Below are 25,688 nucleotides of genomic sequence, written 5' to 3' on the forward strand. Positions count from 1 at the left end.
TTTGGACCCATAGAGACCCCTCAGGCAGTTGGCAACAGACACTATATTGTCTATAAGGCTCACGTACCATTCCTCCTCATCAGGTCTGTCTCCCCAGTTTTTAAGCCCTGGAGGCCAGGCCAGTCTCCGTGCTGTTTGGTGCAGAGCCGAGTGCTGCTCTCGCGCACAAATAACGCTGCAGTAGCGGCGGTCCTCGTCAACATCATGATTTTTGGTCAGTGCAATACGCTAGGCTTTCCAAGTGCTTATTTTTCATAACGTAGAGAATGAATAGCGGAAGGAACGTGGAGCTCGCGACTCAGATGTTCTGTTTGGGGACAATGCCTCCTGATGATCGAGAGGAGCCTTCTTTGATGCAGCGCGGGGCGGCGTGTCAGGCCGGCATACATGTGACCGAGCGGGGGCCCTTGAGCCGTGTATGTGTCATGCTGGGAGTGTGTATGAGGTTGAAGTTCTCTGAGTTCCTGGGAACAAAACCCATCTGGTTTAAGAGAAAATAAAACACTAAACAGACTTGAAAACGAATCTGAGAGACTGAACAACCCCTAGAGAATATCATTATAGGAAATCAAGTGCAAACGAATGAGGGCCTTGTGATTCCGTGAATGTTCCCCAACATAGAACATCTGAAAAATAGATTTAAAGGGAAATCAATGGCAAACTAAGTATTCTGCTAAATAAAGAAAGAAAATGTGCTAACATATATGCACGTGTAGACATGCACGCAAGTGTGTCTCAATAACTTAAACCTGTATGAGCTTACGATTTGGGGTCTGTTGGGGCCCAACAGGGTGTATGTGAATAAAAAGAAGGACGTAGTGTTCTGGGGATGTGTTTGGTGTCTATGTGTCTATCTGGAAAAATATTGAAGAATAATTTGGGCTCTTCATCCGATAAACATTTATGTGGTTGACGGGAACAATGTATATTATCTCTGGAGACCAGAATGTTTAAAAGTAAAATTTGAGTTACTCTGTATGCTTTGTGAAATGTAATCTCCTCTCTTAAAAATCCATCAGCACTGTGTGTGCGCATAGCCTAGAATCAGTGTTTCTCCGGGAGTTGAAGCAGACAGTTTACCAACCGGCGTAGAGGGGAGACAGCCAGGGTAGGGCCCAAGAACGGGCTGGAGAACTCAGTGCATCCTCAGTGGAATACAGAACTGAGAGCTCCGCGCGCGGGTCAAGAAGGTTATGAGCTTCCCAAGAATCCACAGGCTCTTTTTTTTTTTTTTTTTTTTTTTTTTTTTTGCGGTACGCAGGCCTCTCACTGTTGTGGCCTCTCCCGTTGCGGAGCACAGGCTCCGGACGCGCAGGCGCAGCGGCCATGGCTCACGGGCTTAGTTGCTCCGCGGCACGTGGGATCTTCCCGGACCGGGGCACGAACCCGTGTCTCCCGCATCGGCAGGCGGATTCTCAACCACTGCGCCACCAGGGAAGCCCTCCACAGGCTCTTTGAAGGAATGTTGAGTTTCTCGGTGCACAGAAGATCCAGATTTACGTAAGGGACAAGTCAATTTTAAGAAGCTGTAAACCTTGGGCCGTCCAAGATTCTGACATATGATGAAATTTGTTTGGCACCTGTGTGGTACCATACACTTTGTTAGCTACCAAAGTTAGCTACATTTTTTTTAGTGTACATTTCTATGAGGTTTTTTTTTTTTTTTTTTTTTTTTTGCGGTATGCGGGCCTCTCACTGTCATGGCCTCTCCCGTTGCGGAGCACAGGCTCCGGATGCGCAGGCCCAGCGGCCACGGCTCACGGGCTTAGTCGCTCCGCGGCATGTGGGATCCTCCCGGACCGGGGCACGAACCCGTGTCCCCTGCATCGGCAGGCGGACTCTCAACCACTGCGCCACCAGGGAAGCCCTCTATGAGTTTTAAACATATGCATAGATTGATGTACCCACCACCACTGGAACTGGACCGAATACGCACCAAGACATGCATTGTTTTGCCCTTTTGTAATCAAGTTCTTACCCTTCTCGTAACCTCTGTTGTTCAGATGACATGAATTCTGTTCATCTATTTTCAAGTTCACTGACTCTTGACTTTGTTATTTCCATTCCGCTATTGAGCTTATCCAGTGAATATCTAAATTCAGTTCTAACGTTTTTATTTGTTTATGGCTTCTAGTGCTCTGTTGAAAATTTCTATTTTCATGTGCTCACTTTTACTCCGTGGGACACAGTTATACTAGCTGCTTTCAAGTCTTTGATAATTGTAACATAGAGGTCTTCCTGGGGTCAGTTTTTGTTAATTCTCTTTCCCCTAGTGAATTGTTTAGCTTTTCCTTGTTCTTAGTGTGATTAGTAATGGATTATATCCTGCACATTTTGAATATTATGTAGTAGACTCTACATCCTGTTAAAATCCTTTGGGAATATACCCGGAGGTAGAATTGGCTGTGTGAGCGGCCAATTAGTCCACTTAGGTTCACACCACAGTCCCGACCCCTCCTGCTGCTGTGGTTCCAACGTCAGTTCTGATTTCAAAGCCTGAGCAACGTCGTTAAGATGGTCCTTCATTGGCCAGCTAGAATGCTGGGTGGTGGCCCACACGATAGCTTCGTTCTCAAAGCCCTTGGTACGCTGGTTTAGGTGAGTTCCGTACACGCTCAGTGGTGAGCCTGAGACGGTTTACGTGATCCTTTCGTGAGCTCCCTTCTCTCTGTGATTCCCTCCCACGCTGGCTCCCAGGGGAGGCCCTCAGCCTAGAAAGCAAAAGCATTAGCTCCCGTGGATGTTTTTCACTTCTTGCGGCTGAGTGAAACTCCAGGGCAAAGCAGTTAAAGAGAAAAAAGAGACAAAAATATAACTGAAATTCCTTCACAGTTTTCTGAATACAGTTCCTTAGTTCCTCTGGTCGCAAAGAAGGTTTTTGTTTGCTCCCCGCCCCCCGCCCCAAGTTTTAGGTGGCCTCTGCTGCTACTACCATTGCTTCTGGACTGCAGCTTCAGGACTGAGGCTTACCTCAGGGCAGAGCCAAGACGGAAGAAAGAACTAAACAAACAACAAGAACAAAAAGTAATGTCCCTCATCCTCTCCATCTTGCAAGTTTTCCCTTTCCCTGTCCTCACACCAAAGAGACAGGGTTTATCATGATGCTTTTTTCAGTTAGCATCCTCTACGCAGGTTTAGAATTCTGACTGCTCTGAGTCTAGGCCAAGAAAGATAGGAGGAAGGAAAATACCCGGAAACTTACCACTATATTGTGCTTTATACACGTTTTGGTTCTCCCCCCAATCCACCTTCTGTTAATTACTTTTCAGAGTCCTCGGGTTTTTTTTTTTTTGCTGTACGTGGACCTCTCACTGTCGTGGCCCCTCCCGTTGCGGAGCACAGGCTCTGGACGCGCAGGCTCAGCAGCCATAGCTCACGGGCCCAGCCGCTCCACGGCACGTGGGATCCTCCCGGACCGGGGCACGAACCCGTGTCCCCTGCATCGGCAGGCGGACTCTCAACCACTGTGCCACCAGGGAAGCCCCCTCGGGTTTTTTAAAATGTGTCTTGTCTAGTTGTAATGAGTGGGAGAGATCAGTTAGTGTGTTTATTCCATATTAACTGGAACGATGAGCTTTGTAGAGTATTAATGATACTAACAATAACCGATTAAAACAGTCCGATTTTTTTTATCATCACCGTGCATGTGTAATTTTAAACAATATCTATGAACAGACCTTCCCACTGCCCTGTCTTTGATAAACAATTGATGTAGGAAAAATGGAAGCTGGGAGTAATAGAAAATGTAGCTACAGAGTCCAGGTATGTGTGTCATACCTCTTAAATGATAGGGGTGCATTCCTTCATCTGGGGACTTTGAATATGTATTTGGATGTAGACTGGATTGCTTTAATAGATGCTGTCCATAAAATATCAACAAAGAACACTTGTGAATTATAAATTCACTGAGAGCGGGGAACACTTCAGCGAATACTTTTACTTATCTATTCATTTAGTAACTATATATTGTAAATAACTATATGCTACAGATACAGAAATGTTATCTGCCCTTAATGAGCTTTTAGTCTGAAGGGAGAAACAGGTAAATAAGCAGACCTTTTCAATATGATGTAATAAGTGTTATCACAGAAAAAGCCCTGAGTGTTTAGGGTGTACAGTGAAGGGGCTGAGGGCAAGATGTTCTCCCAAGAGCCCCAGAACATTTTAAGGAAGGATTGCCATGAGAGATGAAATCTGAGCTGTGACCTGAAAGGAAAGGAAGAGAAAGCCTCAGAGAGAAGGTGCTTCAGGTGATAAACTAAGTAAAACCAAGGGCAAAGCATAAGATGACATTCTTCTGGAATTTCTTCAGTGAGATTTGACCCAAGTATGGAAATATATTAAGGGAAAATGGTAAAGAAATAAAGACAGGTTGGGTCATGATGATATGGGAACGTATGCTGAGTTTGGTTGACTTGATCAGATGCCCATACCTACCTAATAGTATTATTGAAAAATAAAATAAAGCAGATAATATCTGTAAACAAGTTTTGTCTGGACTTTAGAAAATCCAGGACCTGTTTTACTGGTCTCAAAGTAAAAGGTGATACAGTCAAAAATAGAGAGAAGAGGACAGATTCAAGATGTATTTCAGAGTTAGAATCAATAAGATGTAATGATGGATTCAGTATTACAGTCAGGGAGCCGTGTTGAGAATGACTTCCAGAATTTTTTAACTGAGCAATTTGGTCAATAAAGGTGCTATTTGGTTTTTGTTTGTTTGTTTGTTTGTTATTGGAGTATAGCTGCTTTACAATGTTGTGTTAGCTTCAGGTGTACAACAAAGTGAATCACTTATACATATACATATATCCACTCCTTTTTAGATTCTTTTCCCATATAGGTCATTAGAGAGTATTGAGTACAGTTCCTTGTGCTATACAGTAGGTCCTTACTAGTTATCAATTTTATATATATATACTAGTGTGTATATGTCAATCCCAATTTATCCCTCCCTCCCATCTCTCCCCATCTCCCATAAGCTTGTTTTCTATATCTGTGATAAAGGTACGCTATTTGTTAAAGAGAAAAACTGAAGGAAAATAAAGTTTGAAGAATTTAATCAAGAATTCCATGTTGAACATGTCAATTTTGGGTTATCTGAGACTTTCATGTGACTGTTTTAGGTCGACCAATGTGTATGTGAGTCCAGGGCTCATGAAAGAGAAATAGGGTGGAGATGTAAACTTGTGAGTTATTGCCATATAAACGGATGTACAAAACCATGAAATATATGACATGACCTGGGAAATTATTGTGCAGTGAGAAAAGAATGCCTAGGACCAAGCTCAGAAGAATCCCAACACATAGAGTTTGGATCAAGTAGGAGAAACCAGTAAAGGAGATTTTGAAGGAGCATCCAGAGAGGTAGATGGACAATTAGGAATATGGGACCTTAAAGCCAAGAGAAGACAGTTTAAAGTCTCTTGAGAAAACACTAAAATGCATACAAAGGATTTGGCAACTTGGCCATCGTTCAGTGACCTGGGTGTGAGAAGGTTCAGTGACGAGATGGGTGAGGGAGAGATGGAGGTGTTAATGTGAGGTGAAGAATTCTCCATAGCACGTTTGGACAATAGTTTCAAGAAGTGTGGTTGTGAAAAGGGCCTGACATCTATGGGGTCTTTGGAGAGTAGAGGTGTCAAGGCAGATGATTAACAGGTGAGAAAATCTAGGTAGGTCACAGCTGTGAGCTAAGACGGGGAGAGCAAACTGATGTTTATGTCTAGAGTAAAGTCAATTGGTGTGACTGCCCAGAATGATATGTTTTAAAATAATAATAATAATAAATCTGAACAGAGAACAGATCGGTGGTTGCCAGAGGCTAAGGGTGGGAGGTAGGCAGAATTGGTGAAGGGAGTCGAAAAGTACAAACTTCCAGTTATAAAATAATTCAGTCCTGGGGATGTAATGTACAGTGTGGTGAGTACAGTTAACAGTACTGCATTGCATATTTGAAAGTTGCCAAGAGAGAAGATTTAACATTTCTCATCACAAGAAAAAAAATTCTCATCATATACGGTGATGGATGTTAACTAGACTTATTGTGGTCATCATTTTGTGATATAAACGATTATTGAAGCACCTAAAGCTAATATAACATTATATGGCAATTATACCTCAATTAAAAAGTCTTTGAGGAATAAACAAGCAAACAGTAAGAGAAGAACATCCATGGGGAGAGCAAAAGCAGATGAAGATGTAGGAGGAGGTAGAGGTAACTGATGGAGTGAAGTCCTTGAAAGATAAGAAGGGAAAAAAACACACAAAGCAGAAGGAGAAACTGGCATTTGGATAGAAGGAAAGACAGACAGCTGTCCTGTTAGCTCGGGTAGCACAGGAATGGAGGAGAAGCTGAGGTCATTGCCCATGAGTGATTGCAATGCTGAGTCACAAAACCGAAGTGTTCTAAACGTTATGGGACAATGAGATGACAAGCACGGATGTGGAGGTCTGTAGACTGAATCGTGAGAAAATGAGCCATGCCTGTCTGATGTCTGATGCCTTCTGGGTCCCCCCCCCCCATCAGCAGATGATCAGTGGATAATAACATAGATGGTGAAACAGCCATGTGTCTAAAGAGACTGAAGAAGGAAAAAACAAACTTCAAGCGTATGGTTCTGAGAGAAGGACTGCAGAATTCCAGTGGCGAGCACTCAGCTGAGGTGGGTGAGCAGGAGTGTCTGGTGGAACCAGGCTGCTGGTTTGTGGGATGCTTCCAGAGCAGACCCAGAGAAGACAGATCTCTGCATCCATCTAGAGTGGGAATTCCTCAGGCTAGTGGAACTTATACGGATAGAGGTCAAGTCATTTTAGGTATTTTCCAGTGAGAGATTACAATGACGGGTCCTTAAAATCTACATTTCATCAGAAGGAACGTCAAAGGGTCGATGGGTTTGAAGCCTCCATGAAGTAAAATAATAGTTTCCATAAAGTCACTACGCAAATGTTTTGGCAAAGATGGGAAGTGCTGGACAGAGTGAGATGCTCAAATTCATGACTCTGGAGGCAGTACAGTTTCTGACAAGTTGCAAGCGTCAGTGTGGAGGAGGCCACTGAAGTGCGCAGAGGAAAACTTGGAGACCAGGAGATCAAGAATGTGAGAATCAGGTTTGGAGAGATATCTCTCCAGATGTGAAAAGTCACCGAGAATGAAGGTTGGACTTGGGACAGAGATGAAGAGTCTAGGTCAGGAGCAAAGGTGCTCCGTGAATGAAAAGGAGCCCCCCCAGAGTTAGGAGAGAGCAGAGACGTGGTGAGGAAGAGGAGGGCGTGATTATTTGGATGCTATAAGAGGCACCGGGTTTAAAAAGATGGGGTCTAGAAGTTTCATGGCAGAGCAGAGATACCGAGAAAGAATAAAATAAATTAGTAGCCTCCAGTGGACAGGACAAATCTGCAGGGGAATCCATTCTCCCAGACTCAGTATGACAGTGAGATGGGGAGGTGTCTCTCCAAGAAGAACGGGAGGACATCAGGGCTCATTCAGGGAAGGTTCCAGAGTGCAGGACAGAAGGTTTTGAAAGAGTGTAGTGTTGAGGCAGAGGAAAGGATTTAGGAAACAGGGTGATACGACTGGAAAGGTCCGAAGTGTCCACCAGGGGTCGGCAAAATGCAGCCAACAGGCCAAGTCCAGCCCGCCACCTGTTTTTTGCATGCCCAGCAAGAATGTTTTTCACCTTTTTAAAGAGTTGAATGTCCATCCAAAGAAGAATAGTTTCGGGCTTCCCTGGTGGCGCAGTGGTTGAGAGTCCGCCTGCCGATGCAGGGGACGCGGGTTCGTGCCCCGGTCCGGGAAGATCCCACATGCCGCAGAGCGGCTGGGCCCGTGAGCTATGGCCGCTGAGCCTGCGCGTCCGGAGCCTGTGCTCCGCAACGGGAGAGGCCACAACAGTGAGAGGCCCACGTACAGAAAACAAAAACAAAACAAAAACTTACAAAGAAGAATAGTTTGTAACACAGTAAGATGATGTGGCATTGAAATGGCGTCGTCTATAACAAAACTTTACTGGAACCCAGTCACTCTGGCTCATGTATGTATTCTCCTGGCTGCTTTTCTTGACAGCAGCAGAGTTCAGTAGTTGCTGCAGAGGCTGTATGGCCTGCAAGGCCTAAAATATTTTTGATGCTCCAGCATGGTTTTGCCCTATTAGGTCAAGTTCAACGTCAAGCCCTTGCTTGCTTCCATGTCCTGTTGCCAGCTTCCATCCCTCACACAGAGCTCTTATCACAGTACCCGTTAGTGTTTCTGCTGCAGAGGCTGCCCGTGCCTCTGCGGAGGCCCGTTTTGTGTGGGGGCAGCAGCGCTCTTTCCCTGCCTGCCCACCCCAGAAAGGTAAAGAGCCTCATCGTGTTCCCTGCAATCATTCCACTACTAATTGCATATAGACAGAGCTGAATCACCAAGCTGATTCCACTTGGAAAAAATGCAACCAAATTGATGATGACATAAGAAAGCTCTCTGAGACACTTCTGATTAGACACTTCTGGAACACGCTGCATCCTCTCTCATTTGGAGGAAGCAGGGGCATTAGCTCCAAGAGCTTTTAATGAAGGGTATTTGTGGAGATGGCCAAACCAAGCTCTTTTCTTATTCACTCCAGGTCTAGCTTGAGGAAGGCTTTTTAGTCCCCGTTAGGAAATGGGGAATAAAATTATCTGTCCTTAGGAGATTAGAGAGGTCTCTTTATGTGCCCAGTCCTTTATCGAAAAAAAAAAAAAACTTAAAAGATTGATATCTGCTGTTTTCTTAAAAGTCACCAAAGAAGGTTTGAATAGTTCATTTTGAGAGCCAGACCAGCCACCAAATTTATAATCCATTAGTTCACTCATTCAGTCTTTGACCATATGATCATGTGGTGCCTTCTGTGTGTTCAAGGCTGCTATAGATATTGGAGATAGAGATAAATACGAGCCCCCTCTCTCTTATAACTTTGAGTGGGGTAAACGTATGCAATTACATAACAACGCGGTGTGATTAGGGCAACACTTGAAGCCAAAAAATAAACTGGGTAGAGAGGAGGTAAGGAATTTTGATTGTCAAGAAAGGGTGCCTAGAGGAGTAATATCCTAGATGGTTTTGAAGGCAGAGAAGGAGAGGTTGCGAGGCACAGATAAACGGCTCAGCATCGTAGGAACTTTCCCGGTGCATCTAGTGGGTGAGGGGGGAAAGGAGTTGGCAACAGAAGAATCTAGAGATGGAGACAAGAGTCATCTGAAGGACAAGGGGTTAAGCCGTGAGGAGATGGATTTTTATTCTTTGCAATCGTTTTGAGCATCAACAGTAAATATAATAACCTGGAGGCAGGGGATCTCTAGAGGGGGGGTTGTAGTAACCCAGAGTAGATAACAGCAACTGAATTAAAGTAGTTAACAGTGATGAGGGAAAGAAGAAAATAGATTTGAAAACGGTAAAGGGGGTAAAAACCACTGGATGTGTTGATTGAAGGTGAGGAGTGGGTGAAAAAGGAGGAATCAAACGTGTGACTCTTTTTTATCTTAGGAGAATCTGGGGAGGTAGCCCTGCCACCAGCAGGGATTAGCGGACACAGGGGTGAGCGCAGTTTTCAGGGGCAAGGTGATGATTCAGCCCGGGGTGTCTGGGAGACACATGTGAGGCATTCCTCTGAGTTCCGGGCACAGAGGTAAGCAGATCGTCCTGGGATGATGACGTGAACGTGGAAATCGGGAGCAGAGCTGGTCATTTCAGATGCAGGAACTGGATTCAGAGGGTAGATTGACCAAGGGGAGGAGATTGAGGTAGCAGAGGAGGGGCCCTTATAAGATTCCATTATGTAGGGGTTGAGTGTCTCAAATTCCTCCTAGAGTCTGTTGCTTCTGACATTTATGGGTCATCTCTCGTGTGTCAACCAGTCTTCTGTGCCTTTGCTCAAATCCTCTCATCTAATTCTCAGACCCAACCTAGGGAGGGAAGATTAAGAACGTACCCACATTTCATTAACAAGGGAACTGAGAATCAGTCATTTACTCAAGGCTACGTAATTCCTAAGAGAAATAGCCATAGTCAGGGCTCAGAAGCACCATGTTTGTTCTGACAGATCATGATTGTCTTGTTTTCATACTTTGTGTTCCATCTGGACGTAGGTATGTGTGCCTACGTTTAGCTTTTGTGCGAAATGAAGAGAGATAGAAGGAAACCTTAGCAGTGGAACTAATGAAAGCATAAATCTCCCTTTCTGTGCACTCTCTCTTCACATCTCCGTGATGGGATTGAAGGTCCACCTGTGGGTAGAGGACAGCTCGGAACAGAGGTGGGAGACATTCCCAGACAGGTGGGCAGCACCGGGCCCGTGTCTCAGCCTGTGTGATGCGGTAGCAAGTAGCTTTGGTGGGGGAGAGATTTTGAGAACCCTTTGCAAAGATTTTATTATGTTAAAATATGTTCAAAGGCTGTAATGGAAGCTGGCTTATACAAAGGTTTTCACCGCGCCTCCCTTTCTCACTGGACCCAGCTGACCCTACATCATCAGGCTTCATGCTCCTCTAAGGACACGTCTATGTGGTGTTGAGTCACCCTCTTACATACATGGGCTGCCTGTGTCTCCCTGCCCCCAGGCCAACCAGGAGTGCAGGTTGGCATTTCCATCCCCAGAATCCATGGCACCTTGCAGCTTCCTCTCAGGATCTGACCTGAATTTACTCATTAAATTATCTTAACTATAGGTTAACCCTACTCCAGGTTTTCTTCTGTCTTCCTTCTCCGAAGTGGTCATTTTGTCATTGAGTGTTCGCTTGTCATTGAATGTTCCACGAATACGTGGAATTCCTCAGGAAAGCCTTCCTTCCCCTCTGCGCCTGAGGATGCTGCAGAGGGAAGGCCTTGCCCCCTGCTGCCTCTGTGTCCAGCAAGCCTCTGCTTGATCTCCAGTGGTCGGCGGTCTCTGGGGAATGGGTGGAACCCTACCTGCTGCCTTCCTTTCATCCTAAGTCTTGGTGGGAGGAGAACTCCCCTCGTTTGGTGAACAAAGCACGGCTCAGATCTGCATACCTATTCTTCAAAAGGATGATTTATAACTTACATCACTTTCCATCCTCCACAAAATATTTAATGAAACATATGCAAGGCTGTGCTTTACTCCTAAAGCTATCCCTTCTTCCGATCGTCAGTGGTATTTTGAGGGCGTTTTCTCTGTTTTCTTTGCAAGGCTGGGGGTCGATAGAGACTTGGTTCTGTACAGTCACTGGGAGATGAACCACAGGACCGTAGAAGGGTCTATATGAATCTTTCTTTCCCCTGTGCTCCTTCCAGAACGCTTTTCAGAAAGAAATAGAATCTCTCGTTAGGAAAATCATACACACACAGGCACACATGCGTGATGTCATTTCCCGAGGTCCAGAAACCCCTAGCGTTGGAGTTCAGGTCTCAGATAAGAACTCCTGCTCTTAATCCAGAAACTGTCTTCATGGCTAAAGTACAGATGGCCCTGCTTTCCCAAGGCGGCTCAGGACCAGGTGGCTAAGGTGACCCCCTGCAGGTGGACATCTGACCACTTGCGTGCATGATGGAGCCAGGAACCTCAACCCAGTAGGGGCCTCTGAAGAAAAATAATTCCCTTAAATTAATCTGGACAAGGAATTTCAAAGCAACTTTACATCCTGCAGCACTCAGTCCTGGCTTATATCTCTGGGGTTTTAGAAAAAGAGAGAGCCAACAGCCAACGTACGAGGTAATAGGACACTGCGGAGTTCTATATTTATCCCCTATCAATGTCTTTCAGATCAAATTGGCTGAGTTTACAAATCAAAAGCTGATTTCTTTATTTACTTTTTATTTATTTTTTTTAGCAGCCATCAGCTGTACCACTGCAAATACTCAGGTTCCAGACACCAAGCTGCAAACTCCAAACATCCAGCTGTGCGCTTTTTGACTTTGAAATCATCACCCATAAGACAGGGTCTGCATGCAAAACTGAGCTGGGGGGTCCTCGTGAAAAGGCAGCCAGCAGAAGAGCACACACTCCTAGGGCCCAGCCAGCTGCTGGAGCCATATCTGCGAAGAAAACGTGTTGTTAAGGAAAGGGATGTACCTCAGAGATACACAGGACCTGGCTTGGTGGGGCGCAGTGCTCTTTTTTCACATAATTGTGTTTCGGGCTGCAGCTCCTCCTTAATACAAAGCTAAAGATTATTCCCAGGAAATGTCCCACTTAAAAAATTAAGGGAATTCAGTTCTCTTTTTCTTTCTATGTATCATAAAATATTACATTTCATGTATGCATATTCATACCTATTCAAAAATACACATATATTTTGTTGCAACTGCCAAATGAGTTCTTAATATATGTCAGGATCTGTGCTGTTTTGCGGTTACCTTTATCGATCGATCGATAGATAGATAGATATGTAAATAGATAGAGAGGCAGAGAGAGAGAATATAGATGGATAGATAGATTGATAGGTAGAGAGATAGTCATGAAATTTACAGTTGGCATCAGTTTATGTAATTTTTAATTGGATCTCTAATTACTGCTTTATGATAAAATCACATTAATAGATTAATTTGAAGGTTTGGGGTGGGGAGCTGAGGGAAATGATAAGTTTCCCAGGTCTAAGAAAAGTCCAGCTGCAGTAGAGACAGCTGCAAACCTGGCAGGCAGGCGATGCATGGGGACACCGGCACACACACACTTCATGACTTCAGCTCTTCTCACCAGCAACCAGCGCTGACGTGTTCAAGGGCGATTCCGCTCCTGTAATGGAAGCCAGCGACTTAGGACAGTTCAGCCCATCCCACTCCCCAGCGTCGGCCCCTTCTGTTTGATGTGGAATATTCTCATTGACCATTTGAACACGTTGCTCAGCGCAAGAGCAGGAGAAAGCAGGTTGGGCCCTCCAGAACTTTGAACAGTTTCTCCTTCTTGGAGAGATTGTCAGACTGTCCTTTCTGCCAGCCATGCTATCTGCATCCAAAGGAGAGGTCAAGGAGGAAACACAAATATACATATATACACACACACACACATAGATATACACACATATGTATATACACACATATAGATAGATACACATATAGATATACACACATATAGATATACACACATATAGATATACACATATAGATATACACATATAGATATACACACATATAGATATACACACATATAGATATACACACATATAGATATACACACATATAGATATACACACATATAGATATACACATATAGATATACACATATAGATATACACACATATAGATATACACACATATAGATACACACACATATAGATATACACACATATGTATATACACACATATAGATAGATACACATATAGATATACACATATAGATATACACACATATAGATATACACATATAGATATACACACATATAGATATACACACATATGTATATACACACATATAGATAGATACACATATAGATACACACACATATAGATATACACACGTATAGATACACATATAGATATACACACACATATAGATACACACACATGTATAGATACACATATAGATATACACACATATAGATACACACACATATAGATACACATATATACACACATATAGATACACACACATATATAGATATACACATATGTATATACACACATATAGATAGATACACATATAGATATACACACATATAGATATACACATATATACACACAGATATACACACACATAGATATACACACATATGTATATACACACATATAGATAGATACACATATAGATATACACATATAGATATATACACACATATAGATACACACACATAGATATACACACACATAGATATACACACACATATAGATACACACACACATATAGGTACACACACAGATACACACGTATAGATACACATATAGATTACACACACATATACACACATATATACACACATATATATACACACACACATATATACACACATATATATGTATATATGTGTATATATATACACACACATATATACACACACATATATGTGTGCACATATACACATATATATGTGTGTGTATATATATATATATATATAATATGTTTATATCCTGTTATTCTTAGTTGTGAAATTAGAGATATTTTTCAAGCCCTCAGCTGGTCTCACATAGGCTATGCAGCTGCAATTGCTTTCTCAGAAGAAATGATCCCAAGAAATTGTATCCCTTGTAAATCAAATCATATTTTAAGTGAACAGAGTAGAACTTTCTAGTTACAGGATCTGTGGCAAATCCTTTGTAAAGTTTATTATTATTAAGTCCCTACTGGAAAAGCAGAGATCTGATTATTCTTTCATTTTCACATTGAGATTTTCCTGTATCAAGGATCTTGAGTATTAAAATGGGCTCAAACTGAGCTGTAGGATCAGTAACAATAATCATGAGAGCTGCCATTTATTAAGAGGTTACCATGTGCTGAGTACTTCACACACACACTTAATCCTCACGATCACGCTCTAAGGTGGTGTCATTTTAACATTTTAAAGAAGAGGAATCTGACGTTTAGGGAGTGAACCATCAGCTAGGATGACTCCGGACCCGGGAACTCAGCACTTTCCACGGCACAGCCAGGGGCCAGCAGGGCTAAGAGCCGAGGTCAACCCTTCAATCGTTTTGCTCCAGCTCAATATCAGACCCTCAGAAGCTATCCTGTGCAGATAATTCAACAATAATTACCATTATGTTTGGACATGCTTTTTCACAACGGTAGCCTCACCCTGTCACAGCAGGCGTTGCTGTGTGGCTTTTCCGTGGAGCCCACGAGCCCCCAGCCTGGTCCTGCAGCACAAGGATTTCCCCCAGTGCCAGGTTACGGTGGCTCTGAGGGCCCATCTCCACGCCCGGAGACCCTCAGCTTTGCCTCTGACTCGTTCCTGGAGGCCCCTCCACGCCGCCCCTCACCACTGCCTCTGCTGTCTGAGAGCGAGGGTCTGTTCGGGACAGTTGCTGGCTGCGGGCTCAGGGCCCCAGAGTGCTTTGAGTTCTCGGGGGTGGGGCGGGATGAGGAAGACCTTCCCCAGCCCATCAGCAGGTGCTGACCTTGCATCTCATGGCCGCATCGCGCACCTTTAATATCTTCTTTAGTTCTGGCTTTAACCACTTCCGCCCTCAGACCTCAAAGCGGTCCCTCTGGCTTGCAAGGGCTGCTGTGGGGGACACTAGCCACGCCTCTAACACGATGTTCTTGTGGGGACCGTACCTCCCAGCATCTGAGCAAAAGCACGTCTTCCTCCTTCAAAGCACAAAACTTCCCATGCTGGGCAGCACAAAACTGAGGCGTCTTGGAGGGACATCATCTGATCTGTCCTGTAAACAACTCTCCTTGAAGCCCAGTCTGGGTTGAGTGGGGCTGATGCAAATCAAGACGGAAAAGAGGAGCAGAGACGCTAGAGGACTAGTCTAGGACTAGACTAGTCACAGTATTTGAACTAAATTTTTTAAATGATTCCTTCCAACTTTTGAATTCTGGAATTCGATGTTCTCTATGGTTTTGTTTTTTTTTTTTAGTTTCTGAGGTCCAATGATTTTTATCTAAGCTGGTATATATTCCATAAAAATATTGAGCAAGGAGGCAGCTGTGCCCTCTCCAATAGCTACAGCTGTTCTCTGTAGCTTTTCTTGGGTGTGATAAAAATGATAATCGTGGCTATTATTATTTTCAGTTATAAAGATTTCAAAGCCCAATCTATGAACTCAGAAACGTAGGGTTTTCTTTTCCAAAGGAGAATTACTTACACAGGGCAGTTTTTGTCCTTCGATGGGTTGTAAACTGCTGAGCTAAGTCCTCAGAGAGTGTGGAGCTTCTTTGGGGGTTTGGGGACAGATGTGATTACGTTTCCAACTTGCTTCATTTCCCTGCTTGGATTGTCAGATTCCACTTAATGAAATAGCTGTGTTCCTGAGAAGTTGGCTGTAAAACAAATTCTGTTAGAGAAATCACACTTCCTCATTGATCTCCATTTTTTTTTTTTTTTTTTTTTTTTTTTTTTTTTTTTTTTTTTTTGCGATATGCGGGCCTCTCACTGTTGTGGCCTCTCCCGTTGCGGAGCACAGGCTCCGGACGCGCAGGCCTAGCGGCCATGGCTCACGGGCTTAGTTGCTCCGCGGCATGTGGGATCTTCCCGGACCAGGGCACGAACCCGTGTCTCCTGCATCGGCAGGCGGATTCTCAACCACTGCGCCACCAGGGAAGCCCTGATCTCCATTTTTAAAGATGCATCCCCCTGAGGAAATAATTGGCCCCAAGACTAAATATAAAGTATGCTAAACACTTGATAAACCTTTTAAAATCACATATTTAAAGTGTGAGGTCCTTCTGTTAGGTTCTTCTATTAGAACACTAGCACTGATGATATTTTTTGAAGCCAGGAAATACAAATATTTTGCTAAGAACAATTACCAAACGTGGTGCTGTCTTGGGAACAGGGCCATGTGAGGGTTAGATAAGCAACAGAGTCCCTGATTTTTTTTTTTTTTAATTGAATCCGGGCTGTAGTTCTTAGTCTATTGGTCAATCAGGTTATTTTGTTTGTTTTTTTATTTATTTTTGGCGGCATTGGGTCTTTTTCCCGCACACGGGCTTTCTCTAGTTGCAGCGAGCAGGGCTACACTTCGTTGCTGTGCAAAGGCTTCTCATTGCAGTGGCTTCTCTTGCTGTGGAGCACAGGCTCTAGGCACGCGGGCTTCAATAGTTGTGGCACACGGGCTCAGTAGTTGTGTCTCGCGGGCTCTAGAGCGTAGGCTCAGTAGTTGTGGTGCACGGGCTTAGTTGCTCCGTGGCATGTGGGATCTTCCTAGACCAGGGCCCAAACCCAAATCCCCTGCGTTGGCAGGCGGATTCTTAACCACTGTGCCACCAGGGAAGCCCTCAATCAGTTTATTAATAAGAAGACAAGTTGCAAATTATGTAAACCATTTTCCTAGGTGCCTTGAGAGCCAGAGATGCCCAAGACCTTGTCCCTGCTGTCAAAAAGTTTTGATTGCATGGGAAAATAAGACCAGTGCCCACAGCATAAAAACACCTTTAGAAAAAACTATTATAGCTGCAGGATCGGTGTGAGGGACATCAGGAGACCTGGTGTGCTGCCTCTAGCCCCATGCGTGATCATGGCCTCACAATTTCCCACATGAAAAATACAGGATTGACCTAAATCCCTAATTCCCAAACTTGACTGTACATAAGAATTTCCAAGTAAAATTATTAGCACTCCTCATCCCAGGAGATTCTGATTTAGTAGTTATGAGTGGCATCTAAAATTCTATATGCAAACAACGATTCTAGGCAATTCTTCTGAAGTCAGCCTATGTCCTAGCTCTGTTCATCTCTTCCTTTTTGTTTTTCTTCCAGTCGTCTTTGTAAGTTCTCCATGCGAGTGACAAAGCACTGATCATTTCATAGCCAGAGCACAAATGCTATTAAAGGAAAACTTTCCTTGAATCACTAATCATTAACTATAAATTCAGATTTCAGTTTAGTGCTTTTTTTTTTTCTTGTTTGTCTGTTTAAGCAGTCCCTATACGGACCTCATTTCTGGTGATTCAGAGTTTCATTTGTTTTATATATATATATATATATATATATATATATATATATATATATATATATATATATATATATATATACTGGTTTTCTCTCTGGTTTTGCTATTTTTGCTCCTATTTGAGAAAAATGTATATGAGGAGAAAGGTAACAATAATGACAATGAAAGCTAAAATGTATAAAGCATTTTACTATATACACACTACCTTTCCAGTTTAATCAGAAAGTGTACATATAACAATGTGTGAGCAATGATGGTGCTTTTCCTATAATTCTACATTTGGTCTGGAGAGCACATGATAGTAAAATTAAGCTTCATCGGTTTTTGCAGGATGACTTAAGTGTAATCCTCTCCCTCTGGTAATATACATCTAGGTCAGAGGAGAACATACACTTTCCCCAAATCCTTTTTCTTTTTTAATTAATTAATTTATTTATTTATATTTGGCTGTGTTGGGTCTTCATTGCTGCGCGAGGGCTTTCTCTAGTTGCGGCGAGCAGGGGCCCCTCTTCATCGCGGTGCGCGGGCCTCTCACTGTCACGACCTCTCTCGTTGCGGAGCACAGGCTCCGGACGCGCAGGCTCAGTCATTGTGGCTCACGGGCTTAGTTGCTCCATGGCATGTGGGATCTTCCCAGACCAGGGCTCGAACCTGTGTCCGCTGCATTGGCAGGCAGATTCTTAGCCACTGCGCCGCCAGGGACGCCCTCCCCACATCTTAAGCCATCTAACTCCCTTCCCTACATAAAATTGCCTGATATTAATATATTAATCTTCACATACAGCAGCACACATGTCCCCACAAAAAACTTTCTACGTTTTTTTTACCGTAATTGTCCTAATATTTACGTAGCTGCATTTCAATCTGTGACAGTAATCCGCCCCCCATCAACTTCTCCATTTGGATATTCCTATAACAAATTCATTCAAGCTTGGTTCCTGTAAGTCTTACTGGGCTCACACAAGAACGCGTTTGGATGATAGAATTGAACTAGATGCATGATCTGTAGTTGGAAAAAAGAACAAGAGGCCAGAGCACCCTGCGTCATTTTGTTTCTTCGCTTTGATGGTGTCGTACGCAGGGTCCCAGGAGAGCTGAGGTCCTCCCAGTCACTGTTTCGACACTGGAGCTCAATCCAGAAACAGCTGTCCAGAGCTAATTTATTTTCTAATGCTATGGCACTGTTAATTTATAAATTACACTGGTAATTCAAGCTATTATTAATTTCAGATGGTGTAGGGCAAGCCTAATTAAAATATGACACCAATTGCCACACTTATGTACCAAGGACCACCATTTAAAATTAATGGGAATATTAAGTGTGACACTGGTCTCCTCGATGCTCTGCACAGTAATTACAGCATCTAGCGGGGAATATCTGACAAATGTAGGCTCAGGTTGGGCGCAAATAAACAACGACAACCTAAAAGGAATCGCAAGCTCTTCATTTAAACCTCTTCTCCTCATTTCCTCCACCCTTCCGCAAATCAAGGTTGGTGCTTTTTCCCTTAAAGATGCTTAGGAAACAGTGACAATTAAGGCTTCTGTGACATGGAGAAGGTTCTCACTGGTTGAGACCATGAGGGTCTATGGGTTGATGCTGATGGTCTTCTCCATATCCTGGACTTTTGCACACAGTTTTCTACTTGTCAGCACGTCCCTGGTTCTTCCTGTGAATTAATTAACTCTTACTTGCTTGCTCTAATAGACAGAGGCTGTTCTTTTGCTCCCCTGAAGGTCATAGAGGCAGGAGTGTCCCTGCACGTATATGTGGGCTCCATAGCATATGAAGACACCTGGGAAATGCTCAGGTTGGACTTAGTTCTGGACAGTGACACAGACTTACCATGACCCAGGAGCCCTGGCCTCGCTGGGCAGGCAGTGGTCCTTCTGTATATGAAAGCTGTTGTCTTGTGTGTCATTGTCATTGCTCCTGTTATTATCTTGACAAAAAACGGGGAGCTTAACCATGTCACAGAACACATACAGCCATAATTTACATACCACACACATAATTCTTTGTATTACAATAGTTTCTTCTTCTTGTCATTTGTGCTTTGCATCAGCCGATACGGGTGGTGGTATGGGGGGCTTTGTATCACCTGGGGGGCACTGTGCCTCTTCCCTCCCGACTCGGGTGGGGCCCCTGGGGTTAACATAGCCTGGCGCCCGCTGAGTCTGGGTGTCCAGGCAGATCACAGGGTGACTAGGACAAGTGTGTAGTACATTCGCGCTCCCACGTGCTTTCCTGTAACCAGGTTTCATTTGTTCCTCCAAACAGCCCTGTGAGGTGTTAGGATTATATATACATTATTCCAGGGAACGTGTCTTCTGGTTTCTGGGGACAGTCTCAACTTCTGCTTGTTGTCTCAGAATAACTATTAAAAATAGCACCCATTTTCCCTGTAAGACGATGCCAGCCCACAGGGTACCGTGTGCCATCATGCTGACTCTTCATTTAACAGAGAGGCAGGCTGATCCCAGAACGCACCCGGTTATTTTGTCATCCCCTGTCTCTCCACGAGGAGGTTATAACGCTCAGCGTGACTCTGGGAGGGGACAGTGACAATCCTCTTGCAGGCATTAATGTCCTGGTCTGTCCGTGTCAAAGGCTCAAGGCCAGACCTCACGGAGGAAGTCGGGTAGGTAGACGGTTGTTACTAGTATTCATAAATCTTCAGTGGGGAGACTGAGTCTCTGGACGGGGTTGTGACAGTGTGATTCACAGCCCTGTCGTCTTGCTCTTTCCTCTCTGCCGTGTTTGTAGTTAAAGGGTGGAGTCCCTGCTGTTGATTTGTGGCCAGGATCTTGTACTCAAGAGCTCCAGCAGATTGAAGTTTAGAAAATGGATTTCTGCTGACTTAATTGAGTGTCTAAATCTGAAAACAGAAATTTAATTTCATTAGTGTTTCCACTGCCTTTTGCGGCTGTGTGTGTGTGTGTGTGTGTGTGTAACTGCTAGTGTGGAATGATCACGATCATGGATTCGTGATCTAGGATGATGTCATCAGCTTTGCATTTCAAGGTTCAGCCTAAACGTTACGTGGAGACCGGAAAGTTAATACTCACCAAAGGTGCCTAACTCAGATCCCCAGAGCCTGACCGCTGGGTGAGATTCGGGCAGGGTAAATGTCAACATTATTCATCACTTACTGAGGACCAGCAATTCTCCAGACTCTGTGCTTAGTGCAGGTAGGAACACAAACATTTTAGCTGGCCCATCAGGGAACCAAGGAAGAGCTGCTGATGGAAGAGATAAAAGAGTGGAAGGAGGGAGAGTTGGCATGGATCCCAAGAATCTGGACTTGGAAGTGGCACAGTTCTCTGCAGACGTAACCATTGCACACTTTGTTCTCTAAGTTTGTACCTTTGGTGTTTTTTCTCCTATTCCACCACACCTTCTCCTGCAGCTGTGGGCTTTGTGAGCGAAGATGAATACTTGGAGATCCAGGGCATCACAAGGGAGCAGTCGGGGGACTATGAGTGCAGCGCCTCCAATGATGTGGCTGCCCCAGTGGTGCGCAGAGTCAAGGTCACCGTGAACTGTAAGTGGTCGCGGGAGCCCCCACCCTGCCCGAGCCTGCGGCTGCTGCTGTCACGGCCACAACAGAGAGCTGGGCCTCAGCACCACGCCCTGACTCGGGGTAGGAAACAGAGCAGCCTTGCGGTCTGTTCCCTGCCTTTAGGAGCTACAAGTCCAAACCCTTTTAAAAAATGATAATAAATCCGATCTGAAAGTGATTTCATATAATCCCAAACTTGCCTTAACCTTCCTGAAAGGTCGTGAAATAGCATTCAGTGCATACGTTATACAAGCTTGTCTTTGAATCCCAATTTTTCCCATACTTTACTCATAATGTCACCAAGCTTCTCACTCTCTAGACAGTCATCTCCTTCATAGGGAGCAAGAAAATAAATTAAAAGCATGTGCATGGAGGAAATATTGTAATTTCTGTTCATGGTATACTGATTTTATCTCATCCTTTTCCAATTATGTATGTTGATGGACATGGTATACATTCCTAATTGAACTATAAATAGATACACATATCCACATATTAGAGGGTATAGCTCATACCTGATTTTTGTTACGTGAGGTACTGAACCCAAAAAGTTTGGAGGCAACTGCTCTGGACCCCTCCTGCTCCTTTACCATCCAAATTCTCTCTGACGTTGATGCTGCTCAACTTCCCCCCTCCCTCACGCTTTCCCCTCTCGGTTCCTCCCTGACTCAATTCTCTGTGACATTCTGAAAGTCACATTCTGACTTTCAAAGTCAAAGTCTGAAAGTCTGCTGTGCCCAGTTTCAGAAAGTCTTGGGACAGACTAGAACCCAAGAACTAAGCCAGCAGACAAGAAGCCTTTCTCCTTCAAAACTTAGGTGAGGATGGAAGTAGAGGAAGAATATCGTGTTTTGATGATTACTCATTCTTTAATATTTTGGTTTCTGTTGCAATTCAAACCTAATTAACACAAAGCACTTTAAGTAGCAAGGAAACAGGTGTAACAATGATACCATTTTTGTACCCTACCACGATTTATTTTTAAAGTGACATAAGATGACTTAAGGTTAATAAAGATTAACCTAAAGAGTAAGGAAATGTAAGCAAAGGGAAAACCTATATAGGAAAATAAGTGAACTCTAGAGGGAAATCAGTACCTAAAATTTATATGCCAAGGTGGTCAGATGTGGGTCCAGGATTTGGCTTCCAGTTCCTGAAGCAAAGAGGGGAAACATCTTTTGGTTTGAGGTTTATGTCCATAAGATAAAAGCAAATTAGTTGCTTGGGAGAAACACTGCCTTTTCTGGTACTGAGACTCGAAAAATTACTTCACGTTAAGGTCTCCACAAATAGAGCACAGTGACATCACATGCAATATTTCTGCAATAAACAGAAGGGCGAGTTGGTTGTGGCTGTTTCTCACAATGCATTTCAGTGCAACTGTCGACATTGTCAAGGGCAGTTTGACAAAGGCTTGGAATGAACGCAGGCCAAGTACTTAGGTCTAGTCTGTCCGGCTGGATTCAGGGGTCCAGCGTAGAACACCTCCAAGAGTGACGGATCTGTGTATCCTTCAGGCAATTCTCCATGAGTATTATTTCTTGCAACTGAGCTTTTCATGGACATTGAAGAGTTCAAGGTTATATACTCTGGCAAGAACCTGGTGTGCAGGCAGTCTATAGGGCTGATTAAAGGTGCTGACTGTCAAGCCATGGGGTAGAGGGTCTGGGGGGAGGCTACATCCCATGAAAGTTGAAAAGTTTAAACAGGAAGTATGCCTGAATGTCTGGTCATTCCACCTGTGTCCAGAGGGGAGCCGAAGCAGCACCTGTGAGCTTTTCCTTCGAACGATACAGGACGGTCTCATTCTCTGGCACACGGTGGGGGCCAGAGGCAGAGCAGGGCATGACCAGCGCAGTCAGTGACTGAGGCATTCGAGCTGCTATGGGATGTCTTCTCTCTGCAGATCCTCCATATATTTCAGAAGCTAAGGGGACAGGTGTCCCCGTGGGACAGACAGGGACGCTGCAGTGTGAAGCCTCTGCGGTTCCCTCGGCAGAATTCCAGTGGTACAAGGATGACAAAAGGTAAGGCTCCCTCCCCCTCCCCGCAGGAAGAAGAAAGCTCTTCCAGGTTCCTGCCTGATTCCACAGGGATGCAAATGGATTCCTGCAAAGTCCTCTCCTGAACTCCTCCTACCTATGAGGGAGAATCAATACACAGACAAGCCTTTTCTTGCTATTAATGAACTTGAGCTATGTTTGTGATGTTGCCATGCAGAACTGGCATTCGCCCACCAACAAGCCTGAGAAAAACTATTTTTTAAGGGAAGCAAAATCTCAAAGGAAAGGCCACTAGGAGCCTGTGAGTTTTTTATAGGCCTAGAAAATAATGTGTTCTGCCTGCAGCTATTTTTAACACATTCTCAGGCTTGCATTAAGGCGCCAGGAAGGAATGCTCCCGGGCACTAAGTTAGCTGTGTCTGAGGACTCCGGTCCAGTTCCAGCCACTCTCAGGGGTGGTGCATGAAAGCATCCGTGACCCGAGTTAGCCTCCCTTTGTGCCCAGCTTGTACTTGCGCTGCAGGAGAAAAGAGAGAGGCCTCTCCCATCCCCTCCTGTGGTTGCAGCCGCCATCAGGGTGTGTGTCATGATCACTGAAGACTGTCACCGTGAGGAGTTAGAAAATGGCACATTAGCACAGGGTTCAGTGGCTCCAGGGACCAGGCAACGCGCGATTACTGTTATCAAAGAGCTATTTTCAGGTGGATGAACGGCCAATACATGTGCAAGAGCTGCCCATGGTCAGAACACATTTGTAAAGATGGGGAGGGGGGCGATACAAAAAGGTCCTGAGGTGTACGTGGGGTAGAGGAGGAGAACAGAGTGACAGAGGCTGAGAAGCTGAGGGAAAAAAGCAAGAAAAGGGGGAACTTTGGGAAAGAGAACAGGTGAGCAATTCCAGGCCAGGACTCATGCCAGGGGAGACCCAGCTGCTGCCTACACATCTTAGAACATCTCCAGTGCCTTGGGATTCTTTCCTGAAGAGACCAGGAAGTGTTCATAGCAGCGCTACTTACAATAGCCAAGACATGGAAGCAACCTAAGTGTCCATCAACAGATGAATGGATAAAGAAGATGTGGTACATATATACAATGGAATACTACACAGCCATCAAAAAGAATGAAATAATGCCATTTGCAGCAACATGGATGCAGCTAGAGATTATCATACTAAGTGAAGTAAGTCAGACAGACAAATATCATATGATACCTCTTATATGTGGAGTCTAAAAAAATGACACAAATGAACTTATCTACAAAACAGAAATAGACCCACAGACATAGAAAACAAACTTATGGTTACCAAAGGGGAAAGGAGGGGCTGAGGGATAAATTAGGAGTCTGGGATTAACAGATACACACTACTATATATAAAATAGATGACCAACAAGGACCTACTGTATAGCACAGGGAACTCTACTCAGTATTTTGTAATAACCTATAAAGGAAAAGAATCTGAAGAAGAATATATGTATATAAATGTGTAACTGAATCGCTTTGCTGTACACCTGAAACTAATGTAACATTGTAAATCAACTCTACTTCAATAACAAATAAGTTTTAAAAAAAAGGCCAGACACCAAGAGCTCCTCCAGTCTCTGCATCAACCCCTGAACTTTGTTTAGAACCAAGTTGCTTACTCAGAGGACCCATTGTGTATCATCAGAGTCCTTCCAAGTGAGAAGCGGTACTTTTTCATTTTTAGGTAACAATTCTGGCAGCAACTTAGGTGCATTGTATGTGTCTAGCCCATTTTGTAGATGGAAGTACTGAGACAGAATGAGGAAAAGCAAACTCAGGGAGAGATAAGAAGAAATAGCTGACTTTCCTTCTTTTTTCCAAGAATTCAGAATCAAGCAGAAGGGAATAGTATTTTCCCAATAAATCAACATGGGTATCTTTCTTTGAAATCCTGCTTCTTCTTTCTTCCTTCTTATCCTTTCCTTTACTAAGAACAAAAGTGAGACGTGAAGGTCCAGTATCAGAAAACAAAACAAAACAAAAACCAAAAATCTATTGAGCTCCAGGGTAAATTCCTGAACTTTCCATGGCCCTGGCCTTCGTGAAAATTAATCATCTGCATCCTGTTTTTCTAATTCTCTATGGGACAAAAATGTGAACAAAATGTAGAAGAAACAAAATCTTAAACTACGTGGAGGAAAGAAGATTAGCCTTTAGGCAAAAATGGCCAAGGTAGGAAGAGAGAGCTTGCTGCTGCGTCACGGAGAGGGGGGTTCACCCAGGAGGAAAGAGCCCGGAAGCATCATTGTGGTGGGGAGCGGCTTCCAGAGCCTCTGGCTTGGGCGCCTCTGAGTCCTCCTCTGTCTGAGTCCTCGTGGCAGCTCCTCTTCTCTCCTTTGGTCGATCCCGCTCGGTTTCCCATCTGCTGCTCGTGTATTTATTCCCCTGTGTGAAGGGGGGACCACTGAATGCCAGTTGTCTGTCCTCCTGGCTCCTAGCTCTAGAAGGGCATCTCTGCCCCTGAAGTCTTGTCACTGCCTGACCTTCCTGGGCCACTCGCAGGTCACCTCCTCCAGGCAGGTCTCCCAGGGCAGATTGCACCTGCGTGGGGGAAGACCAGCTCTAACCTAGCTCA

General features: G+C 44.2%; 1 protein-coding gene across 10 annotated transcripts in view; it reads left to right on the forward strand.

Annotated features, from left to right (window-relative positions):
• The window catches only part of NTM (neurotrimin), a 921,398-nt gene that overhangs the window by 877,834 nt on the left and 17,876 nt on the right, over window positions 1–25,688 (forward strand). For all 10 annotated transcript variants that reach the window (XM_059067770.2, XM_059067767.2, XM_067039342.1 and 7 more), the window contains 2 exons: window positions 20,937–21,071; window positions 22,996–23,116. In XM_059067770.2, coding sequence (XP_058923753.1) covers window positions 20,937–21,071; window positions 22,996–23,116 — 256 coding nt within the window. The remainder of the gene's footprint in view (window positions 1–20,936; window positions 21,072–22,995; window positions 23,117–25,688) is intronic.

This window comes from Kogia breviceps, chromosome 7 (assembly GCF_026419965.1).
Source record: "Kogia breviceps isolate mKogBre1 chromosome 7, mKogBre1 haplotype 1, whole genome shotgun sequence".
NCBI classification, from domain to species: Eukaryota; Metazoa; Chordata; class Mammalia; order Artiodactyla; family Physeteridae; genus Kogia; species Kogia breviceps.